The 21,170-nt window shown below is 33.3% G+C and overlaps 12 protein-coding genes across 12 annotated transcripts; 7 read left to right on the top strand and 5 right to left on the bottom strand.

Moving 5' to 3' along the window:
- Positions 1–358: 358 nt before the first annotated feature.
- On the bottom strand, positions 359–1,336 carry NEPG_01942 (uncharacterized protein; the record flags this gene model as incomplete). Its single annotated transcript, XM_013204316.1, has 1 exon — positions 359–1,336. One exon carries the CDS (start codon positions 1,334–1,336, stop codon positions 362–364), a length of 975 nt encoding a protein of 324 aa, XP_013059770.1. The 3' UTR covers positions 359–361.
- Positions 1,337–1,958: 622 nt separating this feature from the next.
- Positions 1,959–2,549, bottom strand: NEPG_01941 (30S ribosomal protein S7; the record flags this gene model as incomplete). The annotated part of the gene is made up of 1 exon (XM_013204315.1): positions 1,959–2,549. The coding sequence occupies one exon, from the start codon at positions 2,547–2,549 to the stop codon at positions 1,959–1,961; it is 591 nt and encodes a 196-aa protein (XP_013059769.1).
- Positions 2,550–2,566: 17 nt separating this feature from the next.
- NEPG_01940 (uncharacterized protein) lies at positions 2,567–2,947 on the top strand (the record flags this gene model as incomplete). The annotated part of the gene is made up of 1 exon (XM_013204314.1): positions 2,567–2,947. The coding sequence occupies one exon, from the start codon at positions 2,567–2,569 to the stop codon at positions 2,945–2,947; it is 381 nt and encodes a 126-aa protein (XP_013059768.1).
- Positions 2,948–3,255: 308 nt separating this feature from the next.
- NEPG_01939 (uncharacterized protein) lies at positions 3,256–4,845 on the bottom strand (the record flags this gene model as incomplete). Its single annotated transcript, XM_013204313.1, has 1 exon — positions 3,256–4,845. One exon carries the CDS (start codon positions 4,843–4,845, stop codon positions 3,271–3,273), a length of 1,575 nt encoding a protein of 524 aa, XP_013059767.1. The 3' UTR covers positions 3,256–3,270.
- A 1,003-nt stretch (positions 4,846–5,848) lies between these two features.
- On the top strand, positions 5,849–6,379 carry NEPG_01938 (uncharacterized protein; the record flags this gene model as incomplete). The annotated part of the gene is made up of 1 exon (XM_013204312.1): positions 5,849–6,379. The coding sequence occupies one exon, from the start codon at positions 5,849–5,851 to the stop codon at positions 6,359–6,361; it is 513 nt and encodes a 170-aa protein (XP_013059766.1). The 3' UTR covers positions 6,362–6,379.
- A 1,946-nt stretch (positions 6,380–8,325) lies between these two features.
- On the bottom strand, positions 8,326–8,478 carry NEPG_01937 (uncharacterized protein; the record flags this gene model as incomplete). The annotated part of the gene is made up of 1 exon (XM_013204311.1): positions 8,326–8,478. The coding sequence occupies one exon, from the start codon at positions 8,476–8,478 to the stop codon at positions 8,326–8,328; it is 153 nt and encodes a 50-aa protein (XP_013059765.1).
- A 582-nt stretch (positions 8,479–9,060) lies between these two features.
- On the top strand, positions 9,061–10,426 carry NEPG_01936 (uncharacterized protein; the record flags this gene model as incomplete). Its single annotated transcript, XM_013204310.1, has 1 exon — positions 9,061–10,426. The coding sequence occupies exon 1, from the start codon at positions 9,089–9,091 to the stop codon at positions 10,424–10,426; it is 1,338 nt and encodes a 445-aa protein (XP_013059764.1). The 5' UTR covers positions 9,061–9,088.
- Positions 10,427–10,970: 544 nt separating this feature from the next.
- Positions 10,971–11,591, top strand: NEPG_01935 (GTPase Ypt3; the record flags this gene model as incomplete). Its single annotated transcript, XM_013204309.1, has 1 exon — positions 10,971–11,591. One exon carries the CDS (start codon positions 10,971–10,973, stop codon positions 11,589–11,591), a length of 621 nt encoding a protein of 206 aa, XP_013059763.1.
- A 12-nt stretch (positions 11,592–11,603) lies between these two features.
- Positions 11,604–12,077, top strand: NEPG_01934 (uncharacterized protein; the record flags this gene model as incomplete). Its single annotated transcript, XM_013204308.1, has 1 exon — positions 11,604–12,077. One exon carries the CDS (start codon positions 11,604–11,606, stop codon positions 12,075–12,077), a length of 474 nt encoding a protein of 157 aa, XP_013059762.1.
- Positions 12,078–12,414: 337 nt separating this feature from the next.
- Positions 12,415–13,497, bottom strand: NEPG_01933 (uncharacterized protein; the record flags this gene model as incomplete). The annotated part of the gene is made up of 1 exon (XM_013204307.1): positions 12,415–13,497. One exon carries the CDS (start codon positions 13,495–13,497, stop codon positions 12,718–12,720), a length of 780 nt encoding a protein of 259 aa, XP_013059761.1. The 3' UTR covers positions 12,415–12,717.
- Positions 13,498–14,676: 1,179 nt separating this feature from the next.
- On the top strand, positions 14,677–16,993 carry NEPG_01932 (uncharacterized protein; the record flags this gene model as incomplete). The annotated part of the gene is made up of 1 exon (XM_013204306.1): positions 14,677–16,993. The coding sequence occupies one exon, from the start codon at positions 14,677–14,679 to the stop codon at positions 16,984–16,986; it is 2,310 nt and encodes a 769-aa protein (XP_013059760.1). The 3' UTR covers positions 16,987–16,993.
- Positions 16,994–19,006: 2,013 nt separating this feature from the next.
- On the top strand, positions 19,007–20,869 carry NEPG_01931 (uncharacterized protein; the record flags this gene model as incomplete). Its single annotated transcript, XM_013204305.1, has 1 exon — positions 19,007–20,869. One exon carries the CDS (start codon positions 19,007–19,009, stop codon positions 20,837–20,839), a length of 1,833 nt encoding a protein of 610 aa, XP_013059759.1. The 3' UTR covers positions 20,840–20,869.
- Between the last annotated feature and the right edge of the window lie 301 nt (positions 20,870–21,170).

Raw genomic sequence — 21,170 nt, 5'->3', positions numbered from 1 at the left:
TACATATCTTGATATTTATTACTTTGAGCTATTTATTTAGATATTTTTGTGTAAGAATAGACTAGGCAATTATACATACAGATGAGTAGTGCATACACGTACTTACTAAATATTTATGGTATTTTCATGTGTAGTATGTTCGACATTTCCTTGTATATTACAATAACTCAAAATAATCCTAAATTAAATATACATGTACTAATAAGTAAACATAAACTGTGAATAAAATTACAGCACAAATACATCTAGAGATTAAAATATCAATAGAAAGGAAGCATATATATTCACTGAATTTCTAGAACACTTTATATGGCAGCCCATCGCAGCCTGTTATTTTTGGATATAATACAAAATATTCCTTTTATTTTTTGGTGGATTTACTCCTTGCCTCTTTTGCTGCAGCTCTGACCGGCTTTGTCTTTTGTGCTGTCTCCTCTACAACTGGCCTTGCAGCTGATTTTTCAGCTGGCTTTTTCACTGAAGATTTTGTAACTGACTTTTCTGAGGATTTTTTTGGCTTATCTGCAGATTTTTTTGGCTTATCTTCAGTAACAGAAGATTCCTTTTTGGATGTTTTTGCCTTTTTATCCTTTGGCTTTTGTGCCTCTTTAGAACTTACAGACTTTGCAGGTAATTCATTGTTTTTCTCAGATAGACGCAATGATGCCTTTCTTCTTGGCCTCTTTGTTCTCTCGGATTCCTCTGACTCTGTGCTTATGTCATCCTCAATTACCCCTGGCAGGAGCGGTGTTTTCTTTGTTCTAATGGCTTCAATTACTGACCATATTATAATTATGGCAGACACAGAGTGTGGGTAGTATATACACAGCCTACTGTCATATTTCTTTATTAAAAAGTATACCAGAACTGAAATATCTTTTACTATACATTGTTTAATTCCTGGCCGTGTCCTTCCATCTATGTACATCACTAGAAGTATGCCCAGGCTAAATGTTTGCACTCCAAATACGTGCGATATGCACTGGACTGCTGCCATGTCCACAGTGATAAATATGTCTAATACACAGAAAATAGAGCAAAGTAGCAGAGAAAGCCTATTTTTCCTTGTTTGCAGCGCTAATTGCATACAGACTGTAAAAAAGAATGATAGCATAACTGTAATTGCTGTATTTTTCAGTGGCACAGACTGGATAGTCAGTAGTATATATACATAAAGCAGGGATATGCCCACCTCGTGGATGCCTTTAAATCCTCTTCCATTTAAAAAGCAGCAAGTTATCCCCGCCCTTGGTATTAGTTTTATCTCATCCAGCTCTTTGATTATTCTTGTATACTTTTCTATGCTCTCTGATATACTCACCGCCCAAACAAACATATAGCAAATAAACCAAATATTATTTATTAGGTATTATGTATAAAATGCAGAAATAAGATACTATAACACAGGAAAGATAATAGAGATATACCACTGCACTGTATGTCAATGGAGCAGGGCATGGTATATAAATGGAAGGTATTCTGTATACGCTGTAATATATTATGAAATACAAACAATAATATATAGAAGGGCTTATTCTACATATGTATAATACAATACTGTATAAATAATTCTTTATAACTCGATTGTTATTGTAATTTCAATATCTAGTCATAAACCTAAGTGCCTTTATCATATGCGAAGAACTTCTTATAGCAGTGCTTTAGTTAATTTAATTTCAATTTTAAGCCAATGCATGTATTTATAATTTTAGTATACCCCATACACAGCCACAGATGAAATTATTTTTATTTTATAGGCCATACATTATATTCTGAAATACTTCGGATTGTGTGTTATATATTCTATTCTCTGTGCATTTTTAGTATGGAATATTATATGAGTGCGCACATTATATTGATTTTGGGTTATATTAGGATTATTTATGTGCAACTCCTATTTTGTGTATATTATTATAAATAAGATATGAAATAGTGACTGAATATTAAGGATAGTTTATTTATCTGCTGGATTTAGCAACTCTTTCAACTTCATCTCTCTTCTTAACTGCGTATGCATTTGGGTTTCCTCTTGATGCAGCAATAAGTTCATCTGCAATTGTCTCTGGAAGTGTTTTTGTGTTCTTAAATGCAGCCTTTCTCATTCCTGTGGTAAGGAATTCTATGGCAAGATTTAATCTTCTAAGTGGGGATACATCTACAGATGATCTTTTTGCGGAACCACCTTTTCCTACTCTGGCAGTTGATTCTCTTGGCCCAGAGTTAATGCATGCATCAACAAGAATTTGCATTGGGTTCTTTTTGGTAAGTCTTTCAATGATTATGAATGCATCTCTTACTGCCTTAAGAACTAACAGTGCCTTGCTTGTGTTTCTTCCATGTCTCATAAGACCGTGTGCTAGTCTCATAGTCAATGGCATGTTTGCCTTTGCAAACTGTTTCTTACAGTAGCTTACTCCAGTGTGAGGAACAGATACTCTTGTGTGTACGTTAATGTACGGCTTTAATGACACGTCGTTGATTTCAATATCATCGTAACTGTATCTTCCAAATAATTTAATTGTGTTTTCTTTAGACTCCACTTGATTCATCCAGGGTGAATAAAAAAATGCAAAAAATGAATTCAATACTCAGAGTGAGAATACTGCCCATAGAGACGGACATAAGCAAAATTATAGTTACAAAAGAGTCTAAAGTAATAGTACCGGTTATAGTAGACGGGTACACGCTGATTAGTGAATTAAAAAATGGGAGACTAATAATTGGCGTGGCAATACATACTAAAAATGAGTTGAAGGATTTTTCTTGTTCTGTTCTAGGATACCGCAGCATAGAAGAGTGTCTTAAAGCATTAAGTATTTCTGATAGCCAGATAAATAATATAAATGTGGCCTATGACACTGCAGTGAGTATCCCAGAGGAAGATATGAACTGGGAAATAACACTGAAGTATCTTAAATCCATGTTTAATGACAATAATGCAGTATAGAAATTATTTTGATTTATATTTTAAGCTATTTTCAACTGTTTATTGATTATAGTGACTGTCTATTAAATATCTACTGGGGTGTACATCTGCGGGCGTCTTAAATAGCAGATTGTAGTGATGTTTGGCTTATTTGACTATAATTTAAAATTTGGATTGCTTGGAATTTTCAGTTTAAAAATAAAATATTTGTATTTACAGTGCAGTGTATTAAGCATATTCTATTTATTTGAGGATTATAAAAATTCTGTTTGGGCGTGTGTTGCATAGATAATAATCATTATAAATATATTTATAAGAAATTTTGGGTTATAATCCGAAAAACTTTATTTCACTTCTTTACCACTCTTAATAATTTCATCAATCATTAGAATTTTAGTAGCAACCAGCACAGCCGATTGAATGGTATTCCTTACTATCGCATAGTTGTCTACTATGTCCATCTCCATTGCATTCTTTATTTCTCCAGTTGAGATATCGATTGTTGCATTTTCAATTTCTGATGACTTTATTTTGGAAAGCATCTCTACTGAGTTGTACCCAAGATTCTTTATGAGTATTTTTGGGACAGCCATTAGAGCATCTTTCCATACGCTATAGGAAGTAGAGGACTCTGTTGTGCTCTCATCTGGGATTAGGGACTCTGCCAGCTTATAATATGTTGAAGACCCGCCAGGAAGAACAAATCCATCGGCCAGTCCACATGAGATGGACTTAAGAGCAGATTTAACTGCAGTTTCAAGATACTCCATCTGGTATGGAGATATTCCCTGTACTAGGAGTGTGCATGTTCTGTTAAATGGCGTCTTCTCTACAAAAGTGAACTTGTTATCTCCTATAGATACCTCTCTAACTAGCCCTGCAAACCCAAATACATTCTCATTCAATTCCTGTATGCTGGTAACTGGTGTGCATCCTGTCAACAGCTGCAGCCTTTCCATGTTCTTTCTCTTAGCTCTTCTAAGTGCAAGGATATTATATTTGGCAAATATCTCTAATGCGTGCTGATCTATTCCCTTCTGTGTTATAATCATAAACTGCGGGTTTTGATGCTGGTTGGTGATTGCAACTTTTTGTATCACCTCTAGCACCTTCTGTATTCTCTGCATAATTATTCGCCTTTCTCCTTCTTCCATCTTTAGTTTGTCTTCTGTTCTTCGATAGTAGAACTGCGCATTGTGCTCTGGCTTCTCGTACTCAAAGGAAATGTTAGTGCAGAGAATAAATACATTTTGCAGCCTCTTTGGCATCATCGGGTGTCTTCCTCCGTGATCCATAACCAGCCCTCGCACAATTCGAAGTGGCTCTACTGCATCAATATCTGCCATTTTTACAATTTCTAGCATCTTTAGATCAGTTTTGTTGTTTGTTCTAACTGTTTCAGCAGCAGAAACAATAATGTCTGAATACTTGGCAGCCTGCTTAGGAGAGAACTTTGTTCGAAGTGCTGTGTGTGCTAACTTATAAATTGTGTCCTTACTGTCCTCTATTGGCACTTTCATACTGCTTAATGCTTCTAAAATTGTCTTTTCTCTTTTTAGTAGCCCAGAAATAAGCACCTGCGGGTGCACTCCTTCATATATGTACTCTAGTGCCCTGTTTAGCATAGATGCTGATAAAATTACTGATGCTGTCACACCATCACCACAATCCTCTCCCTGCTGTGTCACCATTTTTGAAAGAAGAACTGCTCCAGGCTGTGCTAATTGGATGTTTTTTAACAGATTTAATCCATCCTTAACCAGACATATTTCCCCTGCCGGTGTAATTAGCAGCTTAACTGCCCCATTTGGCCCCAGCCCGTTTTTAATGGTTGCGCTTAGCTGTGAAATCGCTTCTGTGTTTAAAGCTATTGCCTGCCCTGCTTGCGTAATTTGTGTTTCTTTGCCGAGGTACGTCATACGAAATTGCGAAAAAATAAAATGAAAGTTTTAAATAGCGCAGTGTGTGAAAACTTGATTCTTTCTTCTACAAACCCAAAAGCCGTGCCACAAAGCATAAGAGATATAACAGATACAGAAATACTTTGGGGTTTCATCCGTATTCTGCATATTTTATACAGAATATTCCTGAAACAAAAATTTTATCAGTGTTCCTGGTTTTATAGCTATATTTTATAAATATACAGAATATGAATTCTGTATTTTCTATAAATTACTTACCAGTAATCATTATGAATTTTAAAATTATAATTTTGGGTTATAGTCATTTATGTTTACATTTATAATTGCTTATGGGTATTAAAATATCTATTTTTAGTATTATTTGCTCCTTGTAAATATGTACTGTATGGTGCTTTTAGTGTATTTTACTATCTAACACCCTTTTCTAGCTTGTCTGAAATAACGATTTGTTTCTTATTTGTTGTGGATCTATTTCATATTGTTTCTAAATAGAAAAATCTTAAAGAATATCTCATTCACTGCAAAGGAATTCTTTACTGAAGACTTTCATTCTATAAAATAAAAATACTTCTTATGCCACACGAAAGAAGTATAACAGCCTTAAGCACATTCTGCTAGATAAAAAGGAAAAGAAAGAAGAACAAGAGCAGTATACATGTAATTCATTATGAGAAAAGTAGAACTGCCTGTACAGGAAACTTCAATTATTTCACTGTTTCATCTATAATTGCATTTCTTTCCATACAATGTGTAATTAATAAACAAAGTGTAAACAATACAGCATATAATTGTTCATTGTATCAGAATAGCCCAAATAGATACGGCATGGACACTTCTTCCGCACATTTATCTTAATTGGGCAATTTGTGTAGTAGAATTTAGAGAAACGGTCTCAGGTGCATGCAATCGGTTGGTTAAATTCTAGATTTATTGTTTGGGGATGTATTTAATAATTGGCTTGTGTAGATATAAATACATCTGTAATAATACACAATAGATTATGAGTATCAAGGAAGAAGAGAGCAGAAGAAGAGTAGAGGTAGAGTATAGTGAAAGCGCAGGGGAGTACAACACTGTATTATCTTCCGAAGAAGGAACTTCTCTTACTGAAGAAGGCACTCCTCTTACCGAAGAAGGTGCTTGGAGAAACACAAAGGAATCAATTTTAGGAGACAAGCCGTACATACTGCCAAATGGAGAAGTATATAAGAAAAGAGTAAGGACTGTTATGACTCCCATCCAAAATGAATCACTTAGAAGATATTTTCAGCTTAATCCCTTTCCGTCATCAGAAGCCCGGGCTTCAATTTCTTCTTCACTGGGGATGCGGCCAAGAACAGTGCAAATATGGTTTCAGAACCAAAGACAGAAAATGAAGCACGTTCTTCAGGAGGAGGAAAAGATTAAAGAGTCAAGAGAAACAGCTGTATACACTGGAGAAAAGGGGGAAGAGCCACTGTGGGTCTTAGCGCATCTTTCCTGCACGATACTAAACACCAACAATGCAATGTAAATTAAGATAAACTTGCCTGATATTTATCATTTCGCTAGTTAGTGGGTACAAAACTGCTTTATTTGCCGGTATCACACTTTAGCAATAAATCTTTACTATAACTAATAATTAATATAGTATATACGTTCTACAATCTATTTTTTTAATACAAGTAGATTTACATACAATGCTTCTTTAATAGAATATTCCACTGTAGTATTAGCATGATATATAAATGATTTAAAGATATCTCAGTTATATTATAGTATGTGTATTTTTAATTAATGGATTGTTGTGTTTTTATTGCCATGGTGAATATACCATAAGTAATTTTAAACACATAACTGGTCAGTTATTAATTGAATAGAAATAGACTAAAAAGAACAAATAGAAAAGAGAATAAAATAGCTCCAAATAAATAAGCAGAGGAGAATAAAAATAGGAAAACAATAAAATATCTTTATTATTAGCACCTTACATATATAATTAGTATATATGAAAAGAGTATTATTTTCTATGTAATTTATTCGCATTAGAGAATTATATTATAATATGAGCTTCTAATAAATTAAGGAAAGAAATAATGTATAATATGAAAGAGCATTAACATGCACTATACATATAATCCGAAAAACTTAAAAAATATCAGAATCCGATATAACCCGAATTTATATTGCAAAACCATATTCTATGAGATAACAAAAGTAAAGAAAACTGCAACTATTTATAAATAACCCGCTAACATGAAATACAAACAGATGGGGGTATTTATTAGAATTAATGATTAGTAAATATTAAAATTTATTAAATTTACAATTTATATTTATAGATGGGTTTTATTATTTAATTTGTTTGCATACTGTGAAATATTCTAATACTTTATATATACTTTCGGGTTATATCTGTCTTAGTATATAATATTTGTTATAATTATTTCTTCAGTAATAGCACGTGTGTATCTTATTACTAATGATTTTTTTGTTACAGCTGTAAAATAAAAATAAACACTGCCGTGCCCTCCATTTCAGGATAAATTAAATCTATTTTTTATACCGGATTAGGGCTACAACATACATGTCAAGAATGAAAACAATAAATAACCAATCCAGTAATATCATTAGCAAGCATTACCATTCCAGGAACTTAATGAAGTATTACGCAGAAACTTCACAGTTACCACATACGGGATACAACACTTGCAATTTTTATTCAGAAGCACTCCTTTTTCTAATTCAATGCATTCCTTAGTGTACAGTTTGTTCTTTTTACCATACCTGTTTCTTAGCGTGCATAGACTGGGCTAAGTATATGTTCTGCTCCTATGCTTTTTATGCATATTTACAGTACGTTAATTTCAAATTCTATTCTATTATTGTTTATAAACTTGCCAAAATTGAATTCTCTATATATTATCTAGGTAAACTCGAGTTTTCTTATTATTTAGACGATATATAATTCTTAAGCGAATATAATATTTCAGAATCACTAGCATTCCAATCTATAGTATACCATCCAGCCAGGTAGTCATCCCGATAAGTTTTAATCTCACTTTAAGCATCTTTATAGTGTACTCTTCACAATGTATATCTTTGAATACCAAGCCTAACCAAAATTCCCACTTATTTTTAGCACTTTTCAGAATGGAGAGTTTAAATATCTTTCGAGATGCAAATTCTAATATGATTGTCTTCAACAGCAGTTCGGCCTCTCTCCATGTTTTATTTTTTCCTGCTGCCTCTTCTTCTTTAACTGGTTTGCCAATTCAATTAATTTCTTTTTAATAGTGCGCCAATTAGGATTATTTTCTACATTTAGTCCGCTCGCTATACGCTGTATTTTTTTGATGTGTGTAGATTATAAAGCGCATTGTAGCATCTCCAAATTGCCCTGAGTTGATCTAGTATGACTTCTAGGCTCTGGTTTAGTTTTACATCTTTTTTACTCGTTCCACTATCTCAGATTGAATTTGAAATCTACTAGACTACTTATTGAAAGAGGAATAGATGTCTTTTTCCAGCTTGTACATCACTCATTTTGAGCAGCTTTTCTTTTTGTATGGTAGCATTAACACTCCATAAGAAATTTTGATGTAGCTTCTTTGCAGTTAACTTATTGTCGCTATCATTACTGAATGTCATAGAATTAGTTATTAGTAAGTTTTTGCTCTCTATTAAATTCTTAATTTATATTTATATACCAGTTTTACTATATTTAATTTATTTGACATTATTTTTAGCCATTTTCATGTGATTTCTTAGAATTAGTTGTTTGTACACGTTAAACATCTATTCAATTAACATCCTATATTTATGCTTTTAAATTCTAAATTGGTTCATTTAATTCAATACCTTACCAATTTAAATCAATGCTTGGAGTATAATTTAATATTTGCCCCAAGTTTTGGTCACTTCAGCTATATATGAGGTTTTATACCCCAATAATATATAATTGATTTAACATATTCATGCTATTATTGATATAAATGTGAGCTGGTCAGGATTTATTAAAATTAAATATTATTTATGTCTTACATTCTATAATATCCCATGCATGCCAATACTAATATTAGCATATAATAAAGTGAAATAGCTTAAAAATAAAATTATTATGAATCAAAAAAGAAATAGTTTAGACTAAATATTTGTGCTATTTCAGGGTATTTTAGGAAATATGGCGGTTTATATAATATAATAAAATTTAATTTAATATAACCCGAAGGTGCCAGGTAATAAAACAATAGACATAGAGATGTACAAGAGCAAATTTGAAGACTTATGGGAAAAGGCACAGTACTTGAGATTTGCAGGTATAAAAAGTCTAAGTGAAATAGACTCTTTAGTCGATACAGAATACGATGAGAGAATGGAGAAAAAATTGCCCAAAACAAAGGAATCTATTGAAATAGAATTAAATATAAAGAGAGTAAAGGTGAATATACTTCTACTCAAAGATATTCTCCAGCAGCTTGGAGAAGACAATATGGGGTCTAATGAAAGAATTCAGGCTATACAGATGATGCTATCAAATAGCATAGACATTATTGTGCCAGAAAATGGGTGGTTTTTTGAAAAGAAAGAATCCAAAATAATAAAGCACATTATACAGTGTGAGTTTGATCAGTTTATTTCTAAAGAGCTGTCTAGGCTAAAGGCACTGGATGAAGATTCACCTGTTGAGTTTGATAGAAATACCCCAAGTCTAAATAGCATATTCCAAATGGCACTTGAGCAGATAGTAGAAAAGGGGGTAGAGAAAAGATTTAATGAAAAAATAAACACGTGGTACAATAGAATAAATCTATGTTCAACAATATCAAAAAGAGAATACTTAAGATACTATTCAAAAATATGCAGTGAAAATTACTTCAGAAATAGACATTTATGCAGGGGGCTTTGGCTTGATCTTAAAGCGCTTGTAGAGAGTACTAGAACACAAACTTATTTTAAGATTAAAAAGTTTGCTTCAGAATATCCCAAAATAGATCTATTTGCACAAGATAAAAAAGGCGAGTATAATATTGACAGTGCGCTAAACATTTTAATAAGGAAGAAAAAGTATGCATTTCATAAAAAGCACGGCTTCTTATATGCCCAAAAAATGGGCAGTCTTTCAAAAAAAGAAAGAACTCTTTTACTTTCCCTATACTACCAGTGGCATAACGTGAGCAATTTCTTCTCAAAGCTTCACAATACAATAGAGCCACAGATATTAAACATGGACAAGCATCTTTTAATAGAAAATCAGAACAATACGTACGACACCTCTAACACCGAGCAATATGGTGGATATGTGGAAATGTATCATATAAACATAAATTTGCTAAAGAATTATGTGCTAGATGTGTATAATCAAGCGCCATGGCGTAATTATTTAAAATATATATCAGCTAGAATTGACTCTTTCCATGAATTAATAAGAGATCCTGCGCGTTTAAGTAGAAATGATAGTGGAATCTTTGGATTTTCTAATGCTAAGCTATATACAAAAACTTCTATTGCTGGTTTTGCTGCTGCTACCTCTTTTTTCTTTATGGAGGATAAAGCTGTAGATGAGTTATTTAAGTCAACAATGCATAGGTACTGTTAAGACAACTTTTATCCATTAAAAAACTATTAGGGCGGTAAGATTTGCCTATTTGCTAGCATTATTAACAATAGAGTGTGCAATCATAGAAATACGGCGCACAATAAAATATTATGTTTCGGGTTATAGTGTGTTATATTATTATTATAATTATACTATAGCTAGAAAAACATAAATAGCAGATAACAAACAGAGTATAAAATTGTAAATAAATATAGACTTTGGGGGCCTAGCAGTCAAAGACATTAACTTGTTACGGCCGCCCTAGGGGCACGAGGAACGGCTTAGAGAGAATAGGAAGAGAGTGTGTGGCGCTCGACGTCCATCCGTTTGAGGCCCCTCGAAACTTATATCAATAAACTGTTTTAAGATAAAAAAAAAAAAGACTTTGGGGCATACAATAAGATTGGGCCTTATTTTAGTTAATTTTAAATAGCAACGCGGAGTCGCAGTTTCAATTTTGCGTGTAATTATGAAACATTAGACAAAAACAACAAACAATCTGAAACCAAGCAATATCTTATAGCTGGGAGAAATATTTATAATTATGCGCAGAGAAGAGCAAGAGTACGAGTATTTATATAAGATAGTTCTTATTGGGGACAGCAGCGTGGGAAAGACCAATCTTTTAGAAAGGCTGGCGCACAACAGGTTCAACACAAACACAAAGTCAACTATTGGTGTAGAATTTGACACTAAGTGCTTTGTCGTGAATGGAAAAAAGATAAAGGCACAGATATGGGATACTGCAGGGCAGGAGAGATACAGGGCAATCACATCGGCGTATTACAGAGGGGCTGTGGGCGCCATTGTGGTGTATGATATAACCCGGAAAGAGTCTTTTGACAATGCAAGAACTGAGTGGATAAAGCAGCTGAAAGACAACTCAGAAAGCGGCCTAGTGATTTCCTTGGTAGGAAACAAAACAGATCTGGAAGAGAAAAGGCAGGTTTCACAGCAGGAGGCAAGAGAGGCTGCCCAAATAGGAGACTATCTGCTTACAGAAACGTCTGCTCTTTCTGATGTGAATGTCCAGGAGGCGTTTGAAGCTCTTATAAAGAAAATCTACCAAACTCGCACAGCAGAAAGAAATAACGGGCCCAAGCCTAGCATTATAAATCTAGAAGACGATTCTTCAATGAAGGCCTCTAGCAGTTGGTGCTGCTAATTTTTTATTCACATGGGAACATCCAGCAGAAAAGACGCTGTGTGCGCGCGAAGGATGTCAGTAGGCTCAGTAGATAGCCAGTCCCAAGAAATAGCAAACATGCTAGCATATTTTACAGAGCGCCCTGCATTAATTGAAGAGATGCGCGAAGGCCTGCAGAATATTATAGAGGATCCAACAATACAGAAAATAAACAGAAGACACTCCGACCAGTTTCGTACAATAGAAACCAACAGGCTCTCGCAGGAAATGGATAAAAACAGAAAACTGCGGCTTATCCACAAATTTGAGAAGGAAAACAAAAATATATCAGATGTAACAGACCAGTGGAGAGAAGTGCTTCTTACTGCATTTGAAGACCTTGCCAAATATACACATGCACCGCGCACTGATCTATATAAAGCTTTCCATCTTAAAGCAATACATGTAGATAAGGAGGAGGTTGGCATATACAGCGACTACGAATCAGAAACAGAAAATGAATAAGATGCAAGTTAAAACATCTCTAGAGTGTTCTTAGGTTAAATAAATATGCATGCAGAATTATTTTAAAAATTTCTAAAAGAGTACACAAATTTCTCTTTTTTCAAATACATCATAAATAATCCAAAATGGTTAAGTTTAAACTATGCCAATTATTTCATTTTTATTATTTGCGTATTTATTAGCAGTGCGTTGGTTCATTAGTTATATAAATCTAGGTTAAAGAATCTAATTTTAAATTCAATTCATTTGTATAGGCCATGTAGGCTATTAAATAGAGTTTCAAACATTTAAATTATAAAAAGATCTTGTATTGGAAATTAAAATTATATTAATATGTGTAATTTATGAATATATTGCAGATAGCCGAGTAGCTTGCAGTTGGGGCGTTTGATGGATATGCTGTGTATCTTACATGGCATGCCTCTGTCCATTATTTCAGCGAATACTTAAATTTATGTCTATATAAGACATAAGAAAATTTTATAAAAATTGCGATAGTACGTGCAGTATAATAGTACACCATTGGGTCAATTTTGTTTTCTTCAAACAAGGCAGATATGCTTTAATTCAAATATAGAATACCTTGGGTCACTTTCCGGATAATCCCATATGATATGTGATTTGCGCATGCGCATTTTGTTTATAGCTCAATTTTTTCGAGATCAATGTTTTCTGATTCATCCAGCAGAGATCGTTTTGGAATAAGAAATATCTCATGAGTTTGCAAAAAAAGAAGGAAGGTTCTAATTCCCTCGCCAATGTATTCCATGTGTTCTCTGCTCAAATTTAGCGTAGAATGAATTCTTCTTAAAATAAGAAGCATTCTGAGTATATGCGTAATCCCGTATGTTTGCAATATTTTTGTTGTTTTCGGATATAAATATTCTTCATAGAATGCTCTTTCTTCTTTATACAAAATACACGTGTGTACACAGTATAAGAAGATTTCTTTAAAGCCCTTTACTACCTCCTTTATTTCCTCTGCACACTGCTGTTTGGCACTTATTTGGGCGTCGTAAAACATTGAAAATATTTCATCTGCAGACAGAGAAATTGCAGGCGGCTCTTTATACATGGCCATTGATTCTTTCTCCTGAATAAGAAGTTCTTGATATGACGGCAAAAGGTCTATTCTAGGCCAAATAATTTCAAAATCTGTCTCTTCACTTAGAAGAGACGTGTCCAATAGCTCTAATGCAGACAATGATACCCATTTTATCACGCCGGTATTGGTTTTTACTTTGTAAATAGTGATAACATTAGAGGATTCTGTCTCTTTTTCTTTCTTTTCTAATATTACACCAGCCTCTTTTTCTGTGCCTCTAACAATTAGAACTTTCTTTCCTTCTGTTAATACTGTTTTTGCAGTCTTTTCATTAAGCATATAAATTAAAAATTTTACTCTTTTTGCGCTGGTCATTATCAGAAATTTATTTCTTGGGTTATATATATTCAAACTAGTTTTGTTTACAGGTACCACTTTCTGCGCATTTCATTAATTTTAAATTGTTTCTAGTAAATATTTTATGCATTTCGGGTTATGTAGTTGGCATATTAAATGGTATAATTTCGGGTTATATACAGAAGTAAAATCCACTATTTAATTGGTTTATTTGTGTAGTATCAAAAAGATAGACAAACAGCACAATAAAATGAAAGTTCATATGGAGGTAAGATTATTTTTAATACTACGCCCAAGTGCATGTATATAAATACATATATAAAAATATTTTAGACATGCAGTAGGATAGAATATTTAACATAATACGTAATATAAGCATATTTGTTACATAGTATAACTACATGTCCTTTGCATAATACAGAATAGAACTGTGATGAAATTACTACTTACACAAATGCTCTTAAAAACTACATGATGGTTTTAGATACTTAGACTCAGAATAGTAAGCAAAAAGATTATATTGAAGTGTCAAAAAAATAAGTGATGGCTTTTACGCAAGTCGTCTATATAAGAATGACGTGAATTAAATAAATAATAAGTTTTTATATCAACATGTCTTATTCACAGCAAAATGACAATAATTTTGTTTAACAGAGCGTCAAAATTAAATCACAAAATATTTAAATAAATTGCGCGCAAAAGATAAAAAAACAACACGGCGTCAATAGCAGGTCAAAATATCACTAGTGTGCAGTAGTGCTGCATAAGATGCCATAATACACCATAATTCCCACAATAAAGAGCACTTTCAGATATCATTTATATTTCTATATCACAAACTATTTTATTTTGGCTAGTATGCTATTTTCATTGAAGCATGAAAAAATATACAGTAAGTGAACCAAGCAATAACATAAAGAGAGAAGTTAGAATAGTAGTATTAGAATATGCATTGTTTAGATAATTAATATTTAAAGGGGTATTTGTTTAAAAACCAATTAGATTTGTGCATTTAAGTATGTAGTAGGAGAATGCCAATTATTGGTTTTTTTCATATGAGAAATGACTTGCTAATTTGATTGTTAATATTTATTGATTGATGGGAGCAATTTTTTGTTGATCATTGGTTATATTTAATGTCTATCTTATTGGTTCTATTAATATTAAGTATAAATACTAAATTTTTAAAAAATAATTATGAATAATCAAGATATACAAGAAGAAAACATACAAATGAACAAAGAAGCTATGCAAGAAAAAAAAGAAAATATTGCAAATGCGGCCGCTGGATTAGAAAATCCAGATGATCTTCTGTTTAAGATGGAAAAATTCCAAAGAGTTACTTCTAAAGGGGTGGCGCTGCTTAAAAATGTTTCTCTTTCTCTACCAGAAGGAAATCTTATAGCTCTTTTGGGACTGAGCGGAGACGGAAAGACAACTTTGATGGACAGCATATCCGGTATGTGCACACCATCACATACAACATATGGAAAAGCCTATGTTAAAAACAAGAGTGGAGATCTTGTTGAAAGAGACGCCGAGAGCTGGTTTAACCGGGTGAACTACACGCAGCAAAGCATGATTTCATACAAAAAGATTTCTTTATGCAGTATATTATGCTCAATTGCCACTTGCCATGGAAAGAAGAAACAGGAGGTGGATGACTACTTGGCTCTTTTTAGGCTGTCAAAAGTAAAAAATGTACTGTTTGAAAATCTTTCTGGGGGGGAGCAGAGAAGATCTATGGTGATAGCTGGGATTTTGGCAAACAAAGAATTAAACATATGGGATGAGCCGCTTACGGGGCTAGACTCGGAAGTAGCAAGAGTCATTATTTCTAGCATGCAAAAGACAAAAACCACAGACCTAGTCACAGTCCACCAAGTCTCAGAAGACCTAATGAAGAGATTTGACCATGTGCTTCTTATGCACATGTCTACCATTGTGTATTCCGGGCCTAGGTCTGAGATGCAAAGCTATTTCGCAGAAAAGGGAATCCAGTTTCCAAGTGACATGTTCTATATAAACTATCTTATGAAACTATGTGCAGGAAATAGCGATGATCATATTGATACAAAAAACATCGAAATATTCAACGACTTGGCAAATGAGATCATACACAGCTCTCCTGGGCCAGTTGCATCAACGAATATTGGACTGCTTAAGACGCAGGCAAACGCATCTTTCCCCAGAGTTTTACAGATACTCGATAGGTCATTATGCATAGACAGATTGTTTAAAGGAAGTTCTATTATTGGGAATATAGTGATTTGTGTTATGGTAGGAACTTTTTCGTATATGCTTTATTATATTGCAGTTTATAATAGATATATAAGTAACAATACTTCAATTCCGTACTTTAAGTATAGCGAAGAGCAGTGGGCAGCATATTTGACAAACATGCTAAGTCTAGTCAAAAACAAATTAGCTTCTGAAAACACTGCAGACACTAAGTTTATTGAACAAGTTACTGCGTTGCAGATAGTTTCTGCAAACATTGAATGGGTATCTTTTATGACTCTAATATTCGGGCTTGTTATAACAATTACTTCTGTTCTTTGTTTTTTCATCGTGCCAAGCACGTTCTTGACGCTAGACTTCTATAAGCTATGCAAAAGCAATATACAAGGAAAGCAGTTTACTGTTGGTGATTTTATGTGTGCACTGAGCATTGACACTTTTTTACGAAAGTCACTCATTCTCTTTGTAATGTTAACAGTATTTCTTATAGTTTCAACTAGAATTGTTGATCCTATTATACTCAGCAGCTGTAGTGTTGGTTATACTATTCCTATTGTTTTGTTTTTTTTATGTAGTATTATAATGGGACTGCATTCTATTATGCTAAACTTTGCTCCTATTTCTCTAAAGTTATTTTTCGCAATAGGTTTTTTATATGCATTTATTATAAACATGGGGCCAAATAGTATAGTAGAATATATAAACAAGTATGATCGTACTAAAATAACCCGACCAGATACAATAATTCCATTATTTACACAAGATAACGCAAGCGCTGCTTTAAATTCCATAGACATAATTGAAATATCTTCCTTTTGGAAATCTTTTTTAAAGGTGGGATTACGTATAAGTATAATATTCACTAGGTTTATAGTTTTATATAACCCTATGAACTATTTCCCGCAAGTACTATCTAAGATATGCTTGTATATGAACTATATACGTCTCGATTCTACTATGAAAAAGTCTATCGACAGCACTACAATTAATAGAATCTTAAAGGAAATAGAATTATTAAATCCAAGTAAATCCAATAGTTCTGATACATTAAAAATTCAGGGTGGTTCTTTTGCTATAGAGAAGCTAAAGCTTTTCTGCTTTACCTCTGAGCCAAATGAGGTATTTGACAAAGCAAGATCTCTTAAAAACATATCTGCACTGTACGTCATATGGGCTGAGATTCGGTTCTGGCTCTTACCCGCCGTATTGATTGTACTAACCGGTCTTTACACATACAGGCATCTTCAGCCAAAGCTAAGAAACTAAAATGCGTATCCATAAATAAATAATTATGGTTTATTTATAATTTTTACTGGCCACCTCTATTTACTAGTTCTATTGACTCTACTTTCCAGAATATGCTCTGGGCATTCAGTCGTAATAATTTATTCTTTGTATTTAATATTTTAAATTTCTACATTCTTATATGTTCTGGCAGAATACTCTATAAGTAAATATTAACAGAAAGAGAGCAAAGCAAAAAAGGTGTGTTGTCTTTAGGTAGATAAAGAAATGTAAGGACGTATGGTTATATAATTGTACATTCCTTCAATGTTAAGTCATTTATATATATTTATAATGATTTTAGGATGTATGTTCATAATAGTTTATTATAAGAAGCAGAATTGGTATAATACTTGGATGTACTGAGTATGTTAGTGTATTTATACAGTCATATTTTATTATTTTAGTATAGAAATATTTTATTAATACATTGCAATACTATTTAATTTATGCTGTTATGCGTTTTTTGATTTGAAGAAGAATTAATATAGTAAACTATATATAATTTTTATTATACAACAGTATATCTTTTGTGTTTTCTACACATTTTTATATCACACAGTAAAAAAATATTACTGAAATAGTATGTAATTATCCTGTTGTAATCATATAGTTTAACAGATATTTAGAAATCAATGTGATGTCCAGACATTTCTATATAAACAAGTCAAAAGTCAATTTTATAATACTCTGGCATATAACCCGAAACGGCATAATTATATAATATTTGTTTTAAACAAATATGTGATGCTTATTTGTATATATGAATATACAATTAATTGGTTATAACCCGAAAGGTGTATTTAAGCTCAGAATTTTAGTGCGTATAGTTCACATATGAGCCTAATGCATTATTTTATTCTATGGCAGGCGGTTTGCATATTCGAAATCTCCCCTCAAACAATATAAAGTGTGCTATAGGATAATTTACTATTCGGGTTATAATAAGCAATAAAAGAGCAATTGCACTGGATACAGGATAATTATTGTTGTAATTTAGGGTAAAATACCCCGCTCATTAAGTGCATATATAATATATCTTGTATTTATATTGGTGTATTTATCGCAGCTCTCCACTGTTTAATTGTAATGAGTGCATATGTTTTTATATTATGCTTTAAATGATTTCATTAGAGAATTAATGCACTGTAATTAATTTTGGGTTATATAACCCAAAGAGACCATAAAATACACATGTGTACTGGAAATTTAAGATTTATTATGAAGTGTGCTATAAAGACATGCATAGACTAAATTTGGTGTATAGGGCAGAGATATTTCAAAATATATTATTGGATCGTTTACATTGTTCAATTAGAACCACTTTCTAGTAACTAAGTATATGGTGCTGTTTTAAACCAACCAATGCTAGGAATATATAGCAAATCATACTTAACATTTGATAGACCAATTAAAAATCAATTACACAGAACCCCGCCGCAGTGTCAATGTATACTCATTTATAGTTAGCAAAGCATTGTTTGCCAATGTTGGATTATTTCGGATTGTTTAATGAAAATATCTGTCAAACATTATTAATTATATAGGAGGTTAATTAAAAGAAATAATGGCAGTTTATCCAATGCCTTCTAGTTGTATGGTACCCCGAATGCCAATAAAATATTCTGAATTTTGGATTGCCTAGTCTTTCTGAGTAAAAGGACTAATTTACAATAATTTATAAATTGTGTGCAATTAAAAATAAATATTTTAATATTTACAATATACCATAAAGTTATAACAACTTTTGGTAGAAACATATAAAATCTTAATTTGATCAAATAAGTGAAAGTTTTTACGTATATGAAGAAGCAGCTTGCAGAGCGAGCGTGTGCATTTCTCTATTCTTAGCCATTTATCTTAATTAAGATTTGTTGTTTTTTTATTTTAAAAATGTTCCTTTGAATAAAAACAATGGATGGGCATACAAGAAGTAAGCATTTACAATTGGCTAGTAGTTTAGGGGTGATGTTATAAGAAAAATTTTTATTTTCATAACGAAATGCATGCACAGCCCACATATAATGAAAATACAAACGGCATTAGCAATACACACAACACAAAGCCATTTCAGTCAAAAATATTATCAAGAAAAGGAAGAGGACTAGAAGACGACAAATGGATTGGAACGGCAGTAATGGAGCACGTAGAAGTGCTTATTTTAGACGAAAATCAACTTACCCGCCTGCCAGCTGGAGAATTGGCCAGATGCTTTCCAAAGCTGAAAGTACTGAGCATGAAGAACTGCAGCATAGAAAAGCTTAGTATTGAGGTTCTTTCACACCCCACTCTTGAAGTGCTTGATTTGGAGGGATGCAAAAGCTTAACCCGCTTGTCTGTCTGGGAGGAAGAAAGTAAAAATGGCCTTTTATTAGGAGGGGTTCCTTCTCTCCAAATACTGAATCTTCTGAACACAAACATTTCTATGATGGATTCTGAATGGTTTGACTACACTCCAAACATAATGTGGCTTCATATGCACTGCGAGAATATCTGCGGTGGGTGTGGATTTGGATTCTTAGGCGGACTTGACATTCTCCGCTGTTTAAAACTCACGGGAATAGTAACTGGTTCTTGCATGAACTGCAAAACAGAGAACCATTCTGCTGGATTCTCCACAGCGATTAAATATTCAATATACAATATGGTGTGTAATATGACCTCGTTAGTTAACTTAGACCTTTCCGGGAAGGAGATGAATATAGACTACTTTATATTCCACGCCCCCCTTCCGTACTTAGAGGCAATTCGCATGCAAGGAAAGCTGATGCGGGATATGAGCTTGCGGGACTGGCCTGGTATTATAAAAACGATCAAACATCTGTCCTTGGGGATTATTGACCATGTAGAGGAGCAAAGCCCGCAAAAGGCGCTCAGCGAGTCAACTTTTTATGCGGAAAAGATACTTGAAGCCTCAAATTTAGAGAGTCTCTCATTTGATTGCGAAACAGTTAGAAGAATTAAATTTTCTTTGGGCACTAGGAAAGTTGTCTTTCCGTATCTCCGGCACTTGACTATTAAAAACTGTGATTTGCGCCCGCTTACATTTTTTAATAAAGAGAACGCTCCTGCCTTGGATAGCTTGGAAATAATAAGCCCTTCCTTCACAGAGGGATATTTCTACACAATTAAAAAAAGGCTAGGAAACAGACTAAGAAGTCTTCGGATTGGAATTGAGAAAATGGATGCGCCCCAGGCTATTTACGATTTGTTCACTTTTGTCAGAAGCCACAAGAATCTTGAGATTCTTCATTTATCAGCTTGCGATACAATAACCGAGTCGCAGAGTTTTTACAAATATTTTAGTGATCAACCTTCTTTAAAGGAGCTATATATTATAGGAAAAATGAGCGTACAAAGAATGAAGAGGTTTCTGTATCAGCTTGGGCGCTGCAGCTCTCTAACAACTCTTCTTCTTGACATAGAAGATCCTTGCCTTGTTCTGTCGTACTTCTATCCTATAAGATCCGTGCGCTTCCTCTCTTTAAAAGGAACCTTTAAAAATCATTCAAACTTTTTTGTACACCAAAGCACTCCGCAGGCTGACTTTGCAAAGCTTTCTGAGATGGGGAATCTTCAAGTCCTTGATGTTTCATACTGCGGGCTCACCAAATTTCCTTCGAGCATTCTACCTGGCTTTAAGTCATTGCAATATTTGTATTTAAATAACAATCACTTGCATGATCTTTCCGAAAGCATGGTTTCCTATCTGTCTTCGATCAAAGAAGAGCCTCTTTTTATTGATATTTCAAGCAATCCAACAGATGTTCAGAAAATTGAACAGACTATATGTAACAACACTTGGCTTGGAATATCTGGATATGTTTTATACTGAGGTCTTTGCATACGCAATAAATATTCCATACACCATCAAACATAATTTCTATAGCTGCTCATGGCCTTTAAATATTTATATGTTTGTTATATTGCTTTTCACATAGATTTACGGCTACTATCCGCATATTTAGAAGTTCGGGAAGTATATTCTCTTAATGTATAGCCGTGCTAGTTTAGTTCTGGCTAAATATATTGCGCCATGCATAGCGATTTATTAAAATACAAGAGCATTAATATAGAAGAATATGACCCGCAAACCACAATGCATAATTGGTGTCTAACTAAATTATTATTTTAGTTCCGCATGTGCTTGCATATATCCTTGCTTT

Source organism: Nematocida parisii, assembly GCF_000250985.1.
Source record: "Nematocida parisii ERTm1 unplaced genomic scaffold supercont1.5, whole genome shotgun sequence".
Classification (NCBI taxonomy): Eukaryota; Fungi; Microsporidia; genus Nematocida; species Nematocida parisii.
This window is presented reverse-complemented; position numbering and strand designations above follow the sequence as displayed.